This window comes from Drosophila kikkawai, chromosome 2L (genome assembly GCF_030179895.1).
Source record: "Drosophila kikkawai strain 14028-0561.14 chromosome 2L, DkikHiC1v2, whole genome shotgun sequence".
Lineage (NCBI taxonomy): Eukaryota > Metazoa > Arthropoda > Insecta > Diptera > Drosophilidae > Drosophila > Drosophila kikkawai.
The window spans coordinates 3,100,100-3,113,567 of record NC_091728.1 but is presented as its reverse complement, the minus strand read 5'-3'; the positions used below and the strand labels follow the sequence as shown (position 1 = coordinate 3,113,567).

The 13,468-nt window shown below is 33.5% G+C and overlaps 7 protein-coding genes across 7 annotated transcripts; 6 read left to right on the top strand and 1 right to left on the bottom strand.

Moving 5' to 3' along the window:
* The first annotated feature begins 371 nt into the window (after positions 1-371).
* LOC108086080 (early lactation protein) lies at positions 372-960 on the top strand. The gene is made up of 2 exons (XM_017182898.3): positions 372-507; positions 711-960. The coding sequence occupies exons 1-2, from the start codon at positions 390-392 to the stop codon at positions 920-922; spliced, it is 330 nt and encodes a 109-aa protein (XP_017038387.1). The 5' UTR covers positions 372-389; the 3' UTR covers positions 923-960.
* A 1,562-nt stretch (positions 961-2,522) lies between these two features.
* LOC108086070 (uncharacterized) lies at positions 2,523-3,649 on the top strand. The gene is made up of 2 exons (XM_017182889.3): positions 2,523-3,172; positions 3,400-3,649. The coding sequence occupies exons 1-2, from the start codon at positions 3,079-3,081 to the stop codon at positions 3,612-3,614; spliced, it is 309 nt and encodes a 102-aa protein (XP_017038378.1). The 5' UTR covers positions 2,523-3,078; the 3' UTR covers positions 3,615-3,649.
* Positions 3,650-3,685: 36 nt separating this feature from the next.
* Positions 3,686-4,207, bottom strand: LOC108086086 (chymotrypsin inhibitor SCI-III). Its single transcript, XM_017182903.3, has 2 exons — positions 3,975-4,207; positions 3,686-3,924 (listed from the first exon to the last, which is right to left on the bottom strand). The coding sequence occupies exons 1-2, from the start codon at positions 4,072-4,074 to the stop codon at positions 3,752-3,754; spliced, it is 273 nt and encodes a 90-aa protein (XP_017038392.1). The 5' UTR covers positions 4,075-4,207; the 3' UTR covers positions 3,686-3,751.
* A 4,189-nt stretch (positions 4,208-8,396) lies between these two features.
* LOC108086078 (kunitz/BPTI-like toxin) lies at positions 8,397-9,090 on the top strand. The gene is made up of 2 exons (XM_017182896.2): positions 8,397-8,660; positions 8,811-9,090. Exons 1-2 carry the CDS (start codon positions 8,453-8,455, stop codon positions 8,984-8,986), a joined length of 384 nt encoding a protein of 127 aa, XP_017038385.1. The 5' UTR covers positions 8,397-8,452; the 3' UTR covers positions 8,987-9,090.
* A 619-nt stretch (positions 9,091-9,709) lies between these two features.
* LOC108086069 (U-actitoxin-Avd3r) lies at positions 9,710-10,478 on the top strand. Its single transcript, XM_017182888.3, has one exon. The coding sequence runs from the start codon at positions 9,724-9,726 to the stop codon at positions 10,117-10,119; it is 396 nt and encodes a 131-aa protein (XP_017038377.1). The 5' UTR covers positions 9,710-9,723; the 3' UTR covers positions 10,120-10,478.
* A 681-nt stretch (positions 10,479-11,159) lies between these two features.
* On the top strand, positions 11,160-11,640 carry LOC108086076 (tabkunin 2-like). The gene is made up of 2 exons (XM_017182894.3): positions 11,160-11,313; positions 11,381-11,640. Exons 1-2 carry the CDS (start codon positions 11,244-11,246, stop codon positions 11,560-11,562), a joined length of 252 nt encoding a protein of 83 aa, XP_017038383.1. The 5' UTR covers positions 11,160-11,243; the 3' UTR covers positions 11,563-11,640.
* Positions 11,641-12,572: 932 nt separating this feature from the next.
* LOC108086084 (male accessory gland serine protease inhibitor-like) lies at positions 12,573-13,032 on the top strand. The gene is made up of 2 exons (XM_017182902.3): positions 12,573-12,732; positions 12,792-13,032. The coding sequence occupies exons 1-2, from the start codon at positions 12,666-12,668 to the stop codon at positions 12,971-12,973; spliced, it is 249 nt and encodes an 82-aa protein (XP_017038391.1). The 5' UTR covers positions 12,573-12,665; the 3' UTR covers positions 12,974-13,032.
* Positions 13,033-13,468: the final 436 nt, after the last annotated feature.

Genomic DNA, 13,468 nt, shown 5'->3' with positions numbered 1-13,468 from the left:
TTACAATCTACCTGCACTAATTTTCTGTTTCTTTTTTATTTTATATGGCCACTTTTAAGATTTGTTTTTCCTTATTGCTACAGCTTCTTTTTTATTGTTTATAAAATAGTTTCTCTTTTTTTTCTTTAATATTTAATGAAACTGTATTTAAAGGTGTTGCTTTTTCAAACCCCCCAAACCATATATATCATATAAAACTATATAATTATATACATATACTTATTAGAAGGGCTTATCATTGCATTTCCTTATGTTATCACCAACTTTGATTCATCTCCCATGACGATGGAATGCCTTATCGCCTTCACTCTCCCAGCTTGCGATGGGGTTTGAGCTCGCTCCTCGTCTCGTTATTACTTTGCACACTCAGTTGCCCGCCGCCCGTCCAGATGCCACGATCTAAGCTTTCAACGCCGCCGGCTATGCTAGTGGTTCTATTGTCACTAATCCTGCTCCAGCACCAACACCAAGTCACAGATGCTTGGAGCTTGCGCAGCAGCATGCCGGGTGAGTAGAGAGACTGGGGTTTTGAGGTGCCAAAGAAGTAGTAATTAATTAGGATTTACATTTATATTTTAGCTAGAGATTTACTGAAGTAAATTTATAAATCTACAGAGATCTACAGAGATTTTTAAAATATTTTTAATTATATTATTTCCTTGTAATATTTACACAAAACAATAATACTTTTTATTCTATTTTCTTAACAGATTATTGCTATAAGCCACCGCCACGTTCCGAGGGCATTTGCACCATCGAAATCGAGGGCTACTACTATGACTCGGCCGCCCTCGATTGCCTGAAGTATTCCGTGGGAGCCTGTCACCTGACTCCTGGCCAGAGTTTCGGTAGCCAGGAGGACTGCGTTCAAACCTGTATTCGTGGCGAGCGGAAATACGGTCACTCGTATTATAATAAATAAGCTTAAAAAAAATAAATGTATAAATGAATGAGTGATTAGAGTGAGTGGTTTTAATATACACTCGACTCGACGCGACTCGAGTTGATGGGGAGATCAGCGTCGGCGGCAAACAAATTGCGTCGGAGCGTCGTCCTAATCTCGGTTTCCATGTCAATCATACGCCCCGTTGACCTGTGACGTAATTGTTATTCTTTTGTCGCACTATCGAAACGTGCTGGACTATAAACTAACTTAGTTGAACATTGAAGTGCCATAATCGGAATGGGTGCTCTATGAAGAAAAGAGTCCTATAGGTTAGTTACAGAGAAGGATCGAACGAGATGAGATCATCTTTGGTCGAGTTGATAATTATATTTAAATATTATTTATTAAAGTTATAGGTATATAAGAAGTTTATTAATAATTAATAAAATGCTTAATAATTCCATATATCCATATAGATTGTAATCAATTTTATTTTAAATTGATTTTTAATCTCTTTACTGATTACTTTAACAACTTTTTCATTATTGAAGATCGCCTCTTCCTGAATACTTGATAAAACAATACTTGAAAAAAATTTTGAAAATTCTTTAAGACTTAATTAGGGAGCATTACTTAATTTCCTTTTGTGGAAGAGTAGGTAGGAATGGTAGAAGATCGATTTATCAATACAAAATCGATATTTAATGCGAAAGTCGATATATCTATCAATATATTGTTTATCGTTTCAATAAATTGATATTCTATTTAATAAAATAAAGGTATATATTGGAGAAAATGCAAAAATAAATACAATTTATATGTTATTAATTTGGTTATAAGGATATATTCACGTTAATCTCGATATTTTTCGATATTTTAAAGTTCTTTAACGTGATTAACTTGAATATAACTTAAATATAGTAAAAGGCTAAGCCCTAAGACCTGAATTTGTAATGCCATTGAACCAGATATTGTGAATGAGATTAGCTTATTGTTTGTTTATTTTTGTATATAAAATGTATGTATATTATTTTTTTGAGAGCATTTGCTGTTCGTTACGTATACGTCACGATGGCCTTATAATCGCAATGCAAGCTCCCTTCCCTTTGTCCGCGGCCTTCTGCAACAGGCACTCGCCAGATTTAGCCGGAATCTCGCCGAAGGAGAGCGAGCCGGAGCATCTTCATCATCATCATCGATTCCACAGGCGAAATCACAGAGAGACTATGTCGAGATGTCGATGTCGTTTGGAAGTCTTATCAGTAGAACACTGAACTTAAATTTAAAAATATTAAAAAAAATTAATATTAAGATATATATTCATTAAAATCAAACTTTAAAACACCATAATTGATTTATAAATATTTTATTTACGATTTTTTTGTATACCATTCTCCCGATTTTCAGTTGATTTTCTGAGTTACTTTTCATTCTTAAACCTGCTTTTTTATACTTATATTATTAGTGAATAAATGTAATTATTTTGTATATATTTCCCCCAGTGGATGTTTAAGTTCTCTCTGCAAAATCCGAATCAGCAGCTGAGCTATCGCCGACAGAGGCCTGATTACACATATAGAGTTCCTTTTGTTCGAGGCTTCGAGTCGAGTTTGCTACACAACATTTAGTCAGTGGCTACCAAGTGCGCGGTGAACAAATTCCCTGGCTTTTCTCGCTTTTCTGGCTTTTCTCGATTTCTTTGCATTTCATATTTTCGGCCCCCCAAAAAATATTAAAATATATATAATTCCAAGAACTGCCAACAGACAAAGTCCAAGCGAAGGGAAGACATTCTCTAATCTGCATAACGACATCGAAGCTTCTGCGCCGAATCACTTTTGGCTCTTGCACTGCCGTTGAACTTTGGCGGGTCTAAAGAACTCATAAAATTCAAAGAATCAATCAAGAAATACTAAGAAAAGCCATCAGACATCAGATCGGCCGATCATCAACCATATACTAGACTCTGTGAAATCGGACACATTCCGTGTGTGTACTGAATGGCGACGAGCGGCTGCTGCGCATTTGCGATTGTCCTGAGCCAGATTGACGACATCATCAGGGAGAAGAGCACAGCTGCAATACAAAGCTGACCAACTTGAGCAACGGTTCAAAAATCTACAAAGATTCTGAGCAACTCCTATTTTGCCCGTATATTCTTCAAGAAAGTATAGAAAGTATTTCTAACCAAAATGTCGGCCCAATGTCAACTGAGAATAACGGTTTTGCTTTGTGTGATTTTGGCCATGATCCAGGAGAAGCAGGTGCCCGTTGAGGCCACAGTTCGTGAGTATTAAATGAATTTTGAAAGGGAAATTAATGGGAAAATTTCTAAAAAAAACTACTTAACTTAGGAATTGTAACAAGTGGAAATGCTAGTGTAAATTTTTCTTCTTCAAGACCCCAAAATATCTTAAAAGAAAACTTATTTCCATTTGAACAATTCCAAATTTCAAATTAGAAATTAATGTGATATTAACTGAAAGTTAATTCTAATTTTAAATTGCTTTCAGGTGACCTCTGCCAGTCGGTGCCGAGCACAAGCAATGGCATTTGTATGCCCAGCACAATGAATATATATTACGATCCGGAGACGCAGAAATGTCGGTATATTGGCTGCAGCAACAAGAGGCAATTCCAGACCCTCGAGGACTGTGACAAGATCTGCAATAATGCGAGACACGTGAAGCGACGCAATCGGACAAAGGCCAATGAGACCACGCATTGAAAATATTTACATATAAAATATACAAAATATAAACAAAATGAGAGGAGACTTTGTTGTTCATTTCACGAGAATATGGAGTGTCTTAAGGAATGATTTTACTTTAATTAAGTCAAGTTAGGCTTTACTGAAATTTGTTTTTAAATATCACGACAGTTGAACTCGCATTCGGCTTTGGTGGTGAAGCGGTTATCGTTGCCGCCACATCCGCCGTAGATGAAGGGCTCGCAATGTCGCTTCAGGGGATTGTAGGCGAAGCTCTCCACATAGCCAAAGCACCGCCCACTGATTGTGGGCTGAAGGCATAGTTTTACTGCAAATGAAACTCATTATTTACTGATAATTCTAGAGACACACAAGTACCTCGCTTGGAGGCAGCCCCAGTTTCCTGCGGGATCAGCAGCAGCAGCACCAAAAGAAGGCTAAAGAGCAGGAACCACTGCCACTTGATAGCCGCCGGCATAATGGCAATGGTTAGTCATTAACCTGCTGCTACACCTGTTCGATCAATCGACCGTCACGTTCTTGGCTTAACAACTCACTGAGCCCTGTCTCTCTTTCTGTGTTTACAAATGCCTTCAAATGCTCGAATGCTTGAATACTCGTTTTATGTTTTCTGTTTCTGCCAATATTCAACATTGACCAAGTTAGCAGCCTTGTGGCTTAAAGCTAGTGTCATAACAACTAACGGGTTACCTAACTAGCTAATCAAATTAGTTTGTTTTTCTAAGAGTTAATAAAAGGATACTTTTTTAAAGTTTTTTAATAATAAAGAAGTTTGTAGAAATTACAATTAATAATATATTTCTATTTAATAGTTCATTTATATTTTATTAATATTAATTAAATTAGAATTAATAATTTAAATTATAAATTAATAATTAAAACTATAAATTTTAAATTAATTATTAAATAGAAATATATTATTTTTTTTTAATTAGTTAAGATATGGTAAAATGGTAGAAAATCGATTTATCATTACTGTATCGATATTTCAAGTGAAAGTCGATAAACATATAATTCGATTTTTTATTGTTGCAATATAAATTTGATCAATAGCTATTTTTTTATATAACGAAACTATATAATCGGGAAAATAGAAACATAAATACCATTTCAATATTTTATTTATCTTATAATAAGGTTATATTAATGTAAATGTCGATATTTTTCGATATTTAAATATTCTAAAACGATTATTACATTTTCCTTATGATACTTTATTTTTGTCTATTTATTTTTTAAAATTTAGATCCCTTGGTAGTGTTTCAAGCTGCTCATAAAAAGAGTAGTTCCCTTTCGTCGCTATAGTATACCCTGCAATCGCTCTCTCATAATAAACAACGCTGGCGGAGATGACGTAAAAAGCACTTGCCAAAAGGCAACAACAAAAAACATGTTCCGCATATCAATGACAACAAAAACAACGAAGCCGGGGCTCTGCCAATACTTAAAATCAAGTACCAAGTGCGAGTGTGTGAGAGTTGAAGATCAACGAAGCTGTGCGTTTTCAATTTCAGTTTCGCTTTCAATTTTATGTTTCAATTTAGATTTCAGTTTCAGTTTCAGTTTTAATTTCATTTTCAGTTTTAATTTCAATTTCATTTTCGCTTTCAATTTTATGTTTCAATTTCGATTTCGATATCAATTTCAGTTTTAATTTCAGTTTCAGTTTCTCTTTCCTATTATTTTGGTTCGAGCAGAATAGTAACTTTAATATACTAATTTATTTATTGAATTTTGAATATCGCTACGGTACCGATATATCAATATTTGGATACATTCATACATAACTTACTTTAAAATACAGCTCAATTTTCAACTAAGTTTTCCTCAACTGCAATTCTCTTTGTCCATCCAAAATGTAATAATTAAATGCAGCTTAAGAGCGAAGGGAAAATTAACGTCTGGAGCCTCAATTATTTCAAGCAAATTAAACAGTTAACTGAATTGTCACCCCGCAAAACACGGCGACACACCACCGAACACATTTTGGCCATTCAATCAAGCCCGAAACATTCGACCCTCTCAAGCGTGTGTGTGTGGGTCAGAGCTAATGAATTAATAGCGAACAGCCCTTTGGATGATAGTCGTGCCCTCAAAGTTCCTTGGCATCGGGAATCATACCATCGTTAAAGTTACATCATCAACGCTGGGCGATAATTCAATTTGCACCATGAGCCTGACACCTGGACATCGTTTCTTGGACTCCTGCAGTCCTAATGTGACTCTCTAATTACAGATCTATCCCCATTCCATCCCTTCCAGCAGCAGCAGCACACACACAATGCAATTTTAATGAGAGCCCCAAACACACACAGAGTCCTGCGTAGTAATAATAATCATATCTGTTTCCAAGGCCCTGACAGTGGCATTTGTTATGCAAAGTTGATGCAGGATAGCAATTTATGTGAGTAATTTTAGTTTTATTTACTAATATTTTAATTAAGTATTAATACAGATAAGATTTTGATACTATATTAGGCATTTTATTCTTTTTATTTTATGAGTCTTGTTAATTTATTTATTTAGAATCTTAGAGAAATTACATTTTTCTTGAAATTTACTAATGTCTGGCAGGCATTTATGATTCTTGAAATTATATTTATGGGTTTTGTTTTTCTAAATTTAATTTATATTCCAAGAAAAGCTATCACTTTTTCAATTATTAAACCTTAGACATATAGCTACCTTTATATATAATATTATTTTATATTTATAATAATAATAAATAAATATTTATAAAGCTGACGACACTTTTTGTGCATTATACATATCAGCACATAAAGTATAGTCAGCTTTATAAATGATAACTATATTTTAGCATATAAAGTGTCATCGAATGGTTCTGGAATCAGTTCATAAGAAACTTTCTTCGATTGTAGACATAGTTGAAGTTTCGGTAAAGGATACAGATAAAGTGACCAAGAATTGCAAGACGATACGTCCAAGAATGTTTTGTAGTTTAGAAAATAAGCAAGATTGGGCAAACCTGTCGTCAGATGGGAGGTTATCTTCCAGGATCCATAGACAGAGAAGTACTCAATGCTTTAGGAGAAGATGGGGAAACTGGTTCGTACTGGGAGGGCCATAAGATCCCCAATGGAAAATATATGTATAAGTATGACGCTAATCCATTTGACCCCAACTCGAACTGTCCTTTACTTTATCAATATAGTAGCATTTTAGCCACATGTACAGAGCATCATACTGTTATTTGCCAGGCAGTTTCATTATAAAATTGTCAAATAAAATTTGAGTTCAAAGTTATTATTCTTGTGTTGTTAATAATTTACTAAGAAAGGGATTTTATGACTGTGTAAACATGGAATATAAAATTTATATTATGTGCTTATGTGCTAAAATAAACATATGTTTCAGCACTTAAAGTGAAATATACAAATCAGCACATAGAGTGTAGCAGTGCTTATTAATCACCACGAAATCCGTAGCTTTCTTGGAAAGCCATCGAATGATTCTGAAATTAGTTGATTAGAAACTTTCTTCGGTTGTAGACACTGTCACCAATATCAAAATGTTCAAGTCAGGATCCTATTTGCTGTGCACACTGGCTGTGTGTCTGTGTCTTTGGAAAGGATCATTGGCAAAGGATCACAGTTCCGGCTTTGTTTGCCTTATCGATGAACCGAATCCTAGCGAATGCGATAGTTTCTGCCTAAATGCACTGCAACCAATACTCAACCAAGTGGATAGGCGCCAGGACAAGATGGAAACACAACTAAAAGAGGTTCAGGATAAATTGAATGAAATTCAAGATAAACTTGAAGGAAGTTTGCTAGCTGCCCTCACCAAAATGGAGAACCAATTGCAGGAAGTACTGGCCATGAAGGATGTCCCGAAAGCAGACAAAGTTAAAGTTTCCGAAAAGGATACTTATAGCATAAAACGGTATTGCCAGAAAATAGGTCGAGCATATTTTTGTAGTTTAGATATTAAGCAAGATTGGGCAACTGCTACCAAAACCTGTCGTCAGATGCGAGGTCAACTTCCAGAATCTATAGACTTAACTGTACTCCATGCTTTAGGAGAAGAGGCCAATCGATCGTACTGGGTACGCTATAAGAACGCCTATAGAAGATATTTGCACATGTATAACGCAAATCCATCCGACCCCGATTCGGAGTGCCCAATACTTTTTGAACATAAAACCATCATATTAGCTAATTGTAAAGATAATTTTAATATTATTTGCCAGGTAAATGATAATTTCTAAAATTGTCAACTTAAATTTCTGGTTCGAAGTTATAATTCTTGTCTTGCTAATAATTTACTAAGAAGGGATTTTAAGACTTTTCAGGAATAATTACCTTGAACAAGTTTTGTGTAAAAATTAAATATTTAATATTATATATATTAAAGAAACAAAATGTACAAAAAATCGAAATACTTGTTCACAATAAAATGTATGGTTTATTATTTAATAAAAAATTTATTTCATGGATTCTTTAGTTAGTTAAGCTCTTAGTTATTAGTCTCAGTCTATTATTCCAGATATTCTTAGAAACAAAAACCATGGTTGGAAATTAATTATTCCCACTCAGTATGAGCATCTTTCGAGAGTCTCTCTTTATGTCTGATCTGATGGGTTTGAATATATATGTACTTAGATTGAGTTAATTATTCTCGCGCTCAACGTGTCGTATACGCAATTTAAGTTGGTAAACTCACACATGGATGGGCAGAGATAGAGAGAGAGAGAGAGAGAGAGAGATCAAAAACAAAATATAGAAAAATGGAATATAGAATATAGAACATATTCTCCACAGTTCAGTTTACAGTCAGCCACGCTCAGTGTTAATCTGGTTCCTCACACACGCTAAATGTCACCGCGAATGACCCAGTTTCTGTGCCTCGCAGCACTTTTATTGCTGTGTCTTATGCAACTAACTCAGGCCACGCCTAACAACAATAATAATAATAACAATAATAAACCGAAAGCCGTGGCCCAGGTGCAGCCAGGAGGAAATCTAGGAGGAAATAAGCCCACAATAGCAGCCACCACCATAAAGCCGCAGAGATTGCAGCCAGGTAAATAATCATTTTAAATAAAAAATAAACAATAATAATAATAAAAAAAATTAATAATATCAAAATTGAACTTTCAAAGCTAATTATTCATAAAAAATCTAGTTATTTTAGTATAATTTTATTTTCAAATTGTTTCAACTTCATTTATAGATCCCAAGTGCCTGCAACCCTTGGAGACAGGTCCTTGCCGCATGAATCTGGAGAGATTCTATTACAACAAGGACACCAAATCCTGTGAGACCTTCAAATATGGCGGATGCCGAGGCAATGACAATCGATGGGGATTCCGGCAGACCTGCGAGGAGGCTTGCCTGCCCAAAAAGTGAACAAAAATGCTTTTACAAAAATATTTTATATTTTTTATGTTAAAAAACGAACTCTTTAATATATATGTAATAAAATAAATAATATTTTTGCTTGTTAAAATTTATTTAGTGTTTAGTTTAAATGTTTACCACCTTAACTAGCTGAATTAGCAACTCTGTTATAAATACTAGCTTATTTTTAGATTAAATATTCAAACAAACAAGCTGGTAATTAAGGGAAAGCTTATTAAAATTTAGAAAATCTATTTAAATTATATAAAAACTGACCTACCCAACAATGTTTAAACTTTTTAAGGCTAAAGCGGAACTCATTTTAATTAACAAATTAAATAGTTTGGCTAGCAATTAAATGCTTTACCCAAAAACGTGAGGAGATTCTCTAAAATCCATTCGAGCTCAGGGCGGAAACAAGTTGGAATATGATTTTGATAGACCTTTTTGGAGGCATTTCTGATGAATAGATTGACAGGTGCGTTGAACTGCAGCGAAGGTTGGGCGGTGCCAGGTGATCATGATGGTGATATAGACGTCAGAGAGCCGTCACAGAGCCGTGATTTACCGAATCAGTTGGGCAAACACGGCAACGTCGCTCCGATAAATAAGGTACACAAAAAGAGGCAGGCACAAAATTAGTGGGTAAAAACCCGTGAGTAAATCTGTGGGTATTCGGAAGTATTTAAGCCGCGCTCCGACCTACGACTGATATCATTCGCTGCTGCTCACTCAACGGATTCAAAATGTGCTACAAATTTGGCTTAACTATGGTCACCATGCTGCTGCTGGCGGCAATCTCTGGCATTGCTTATGGAGCCCCATCGGATGTGGTGGTGGAGAAGGCACCAGAGGATCAGGCCCAGGTGGTACCAAAATCGGATGGAGACTTTACCGTGTCGGAGGACTGCCATCAGCCCAAGGAGACGGGTCGTTGTTTTGCCCTGTTCTATCGCTATGCCTACAATGTGGATACCCAATCCTGCGAGGAGTTCGTCTATGGCGGCTGTGCCGGCAACAAGAACAACTTCGAGTCCAAGGAGCAGTGCGAACAGGCCTGTCTGGGCAGATCGGTGGAATCCACCAACACCACCACCGAGCAGGCCGATGAGGCGACCACCGAAGCGGACACTAAGGCTTAAATTTATTTATTTTTTTAAGAGTATAATCTGGGGGGTTATTTGTGATTTCAAACTATGAAAAACTCATTTAAAAGTTGTTTATTTTATTAAATAAAAAAAAATAATAATACTAATGAGAGATACATTTGTAATTATATTAATATATTTTTTTATGTTTTATGAATAACTTAAATTTGAAACAGAAGTAGTTAAGACTTATTGGAGTTTATTTAAAATTAATAAAAATTTCATTTTGTGTTTTTTAAAAACAATAATTAATATAATTAAGTTGTTAGAAATAAGTAAGAAACATTTATACATTGTTCATACTTAAAATACCTTTTTAAAATTATTTAATAAATATTAAAATAAACAAGAAATATATATTTTTTTTAAATAATAAGAGACAAAGAGACTTGCTTTAAATTCGATATCTTTGGATATTTTCGGGCTTATATTGGTTATGTTTAGCTTTAAATTCGATATAAGCTCGAAAATATCGAAAGATATCGAATTTAAAGCAAACAAATTAAATGTTCGTATGGGGAAACTTTTCGAATTAAAAAATTTTAATTTAAAATCTTTCAATATTAACAAATTTAATATATTAAAACCTGCGAAATTATTAATACAATATTCAAAACGATATTTTTTGTCGATAAATCAAATGAAACGATTTTTTCCTTTATATATATGTATAACTGCTATATATCAATAACTTTATTTAAGTATATTTTTTAGAAAGCCTTGTTTTTAATTTAATTCACAAATCGTCGTGTTTATTAATAATTCCTGGAAAATCGGCAAATCCCACCTCCAATTTATTTACCAAAACAAGCCAAAGTGATTTAATTTAGTACATTCTGCTTAGTATATAGGTTTGTTAATGGCTCGTCTCGAGTAAACAAACAGACAACCGTCTCCTCTATTTATTTACCAATTTCACGAGCACTCGTTAATGAACTGTGGGTTCATGAAAACATAGATAAGCTCTGGAGAGACGAGGGGGATTTGTAGTTCCCGAACCGAGCAGACCAGCAGGTTGGCGTATATAATCCAGTGTTAATTCTCAGATCGCCATTAGTCGTTCCACGGCAGCTGTAGGAAAATCTATAGTGTTAAAAAAAAAAATAATACAAATCAAAATGAAGTTCATTGCTGTTGTCTGTGTGGTGTTGTTTGCTCTCCTGGGAGTTGCCTTTGGCCTCAAGGATCGTGAGTAGAAATTAAAGAATAAATTTCATTAAATTATATTCTAATAATATTTTTTAAACTCTAATAGCTGTCTGTGGTCTGCCACCTGCTATCGATGGAAATGGTCTTATTAAGTGTGCTGCTTTTATTCCAAAACACAGCTATCATGCCGATAGTAATTCCTGCAAGAGCTTCGTCTTTGGCGGCTGCGGTGGCAATGCCAACAGTTTCGCGACCTTGGAGGAATGCGAGGCCAAGTGCAAGGAATAATTCAAACAATCTTGGATATATTTGTGAAACTCTTTGAAATATAATATTCGATAAATAAAATACTCTCAGCAAATCAAATGAGTCCTTGGTTTATTTGTATTAATTTTTTGAATTGAAAAAACAGTTTTACAGACATATTTTTACTGCTTAAAATGCAAATTAAAATCTATAAAAAATATTTGTCACACCAAAATATAACTTTAAGAAAATAAGATGTATTTTATCTTTTTTTTTTTTTTGAACTGAAATAACAGTTTTTTTTTTAAATTGAATCAACTTTTTGCTGCTTAAAATGCAAATTAAAATGTAGAACAATTATTTTTCAAACCTAACAAACAATCTCAGCAAATGAATCTTAGATTATTTTTTAAAAATTTTTATAACTGAAATAACAGTTTTACCACCATCTTCCATCATCTTTTTACTGCTTAAAATACAAATTAAAAACTAAAACAATTATTTTTCAAACCTAAAAACTAGAATTTTATTAGAATTTAGTGCTCAAATTTAATTTATGGTTTTAGCAGGTTGTAATTAATTAATTTGTGAGCTATTTCCAATTATATATAACGTGGAGAGAGTATTAAAATCCAGAGAATGTAATATTTTTAAATACAATCAACAAAACCCCCATGAAGCTTTTTGTGACTCATAAATAAAGCAAGTGAAATGTGTATTTTGTAAAGCAATTGTGTCATGCTTTGAGTAATTAGTGCGGGTTGTTTCCCTTTCAATATCATTAATGAAATCGAAATACATTTTCAACACTTTGTTTTGGTCGTGTGCCCATTGTTTCTGCCATCTGATAATCTTCATAATTATTATAACAAGGGGATTCCCTTGGCATCGCCATAAAGTAAGTACGAGTTCTGGGAACTCAAAGCAGGCAAAAGGTAAATAAATAGCCATATTTGCCGGCAAATATTTACACAAATCGTTGCGATTTTTTTTGTGGAGATTTCCCAGTCATATTTACAATCGATTTACTATTCAAAACAACAGCAAGGTCTCAACGATAAGCTCAGAAATTCATCCATTATAAACTCTAGCCTCAGTTTAGTTTTGACTTTGTCAGCTGAAAGTTCTATAAATTACAATTCGCAATGAAGCTGCTGATTTTTCTGACTTTAGTTGCTGCTCTTGTGGCCAGTTCTTGGGCTTTGAAAAATCGTTTGTTTTTAATTTAATAATTTATTTTTATATTTTTGTATAAATGTTGTAATTTCTAGAAATCTGTGGTCTTCCTCATTCCCGTAATGGCGATGGTAGAATCTCTTGTGAAGCCTATATACCCAGCTGGACATATGATTCCAATAATAGAGAGTGCATCAAATTTATCTACGGCGGCTGTGGGGGTAATGACAATCGGTTTGACTCTAAGAAAAATTGTGAAAAACTGTGTTTGGAATAAAAGAAAATTTAAGAAAAATAAAAAATATAAATATGAAAAAAAAAATATAAAAAAGTAAATTATAGATCTTATTTATTGTGTGTTTGATTTACTATTCTAAAATTAATATCACCAGAAAATAATTTAAAATAATATTATATAATATAACTAAAAGTAAAATTGAAAACAAATAATACATCCTTAAAAATTGTTTTAAAAATTAACTACTTCCTGTCTCAATAAATATTCCAAGATTTTTTGTTCAGTTTAATCACAATATATATATATAATATATATAATTTTATTGACCTTTTGGCATTCTTTTAGGTGGACATAATTTAAACATTTCAAATACTTATTTTTAATCCGAAAAACAAATATATTCCTTAGCTTATGTTTGCTCCTAATTATTTTTTATTACTCTAGTAGTTTTTATAGATTATTTATATTTAGAAAACCATAAAAATAATCTACTATATAAAGAAAGAAATTCATTTTATATATAAAGTCCAAGTA

Excerpts from the sequence above, each read along its gene's own strand:
- LOC108086086 (XM_017182903.3), bottom strand. The coding sequence starts at position 4,074 with ATGCCGGCGGCTATCAAGTGGCAGTGGTTCCTGCTCTTTAGCCTTCTT. Across the intron at positions 3,925-3,974 it reads TGGGGCTGCCTCCAAGCGAG|TAAAACTATGCCTTCAGCCC; the intron begins GTACTTGTGTGT and ends TTTCATTTGCAG.
- LOC108086084 (XM_017182902.3), top strand. The coding sequence starts at position 12,666 with ATGAAGCTGCTGATTTTTCTGACTTTAGTTGCTGCTCTTGTGGCCAGT. Across the intron at positions 12,733-12,791 it reads TTCTTGGGCTTTGAAAAATC|AAATCTGTGGTCTTCCTCAT; the intron begins GTTTGTTTTTAA and ends TGTAATTTCTAG.
- LOC108086069 (XM_017182888.3), top strand. The coding sequence starts at position 9,724 with ATGTGCTACAAATTTGGCTTAACTATGGTCACCATGCTGCTGCTGGCG.
- LOC108086080 (XM_017182898.3), top strand. The coding sequence starts at position 390 with ATGCCACGATCTAAGCTTTCAACGCCGCCGGCTATGCTAGTGGTTCTA. Across the intron at positions 508-710 it reads CTTGCGCAGCAGCATGCCGG|ATTATTGCTATAAGCCACCG; the intron begins GTGAGTAGAGAG and ends TTTTCTTAACAG.
- LOC108086076 (XM_017182894.3), top strand. The coding sequence starts at position 11,244 with ATGAAGTTCATTGCTGTTGTCTGTGTGGTGTTGTTTGCTCTCCTGGGA. Across the intron at positions 11,314-11,380 it reads TGCCTTTGGCCTCAAGGATC|CTGTCTGTGGTCTGCCACCT; the intron begins GTGAGTAGAAAT and ends AAACTCTAATAG.
- LOC108086078 (XM_017182896.2), top strand. The coding sequence starts at position 8,453 with ATGTCACCGCGAATGACCCAGTTTCTGTGCCTCGCAGCACTTTTATTG. Across the intron at positions 8,661-8,810 it reads GCCGCAGAGATTGCAGCCAG|ATCCCAAGTGCCTGCAACCC; the intron begins GTAAATAATCAT and ends CTTCATTTATAG.
- LOC108086070 (XM_017182889.3), top strand. The coding sequence starts at position 3,079 with ATGTCGGCCCAATGTCAACTGAGAATAACGGTTTTGCTTTGTGTGATT. Across the intron at positions 3,173-3,399 it reads GCCCGTTGAGGCCACAGTTC|GTGACCTCTGCCAGTCGGTG; the intron begins GTGAGTATTAAA and ends AATTGCTTTCAG.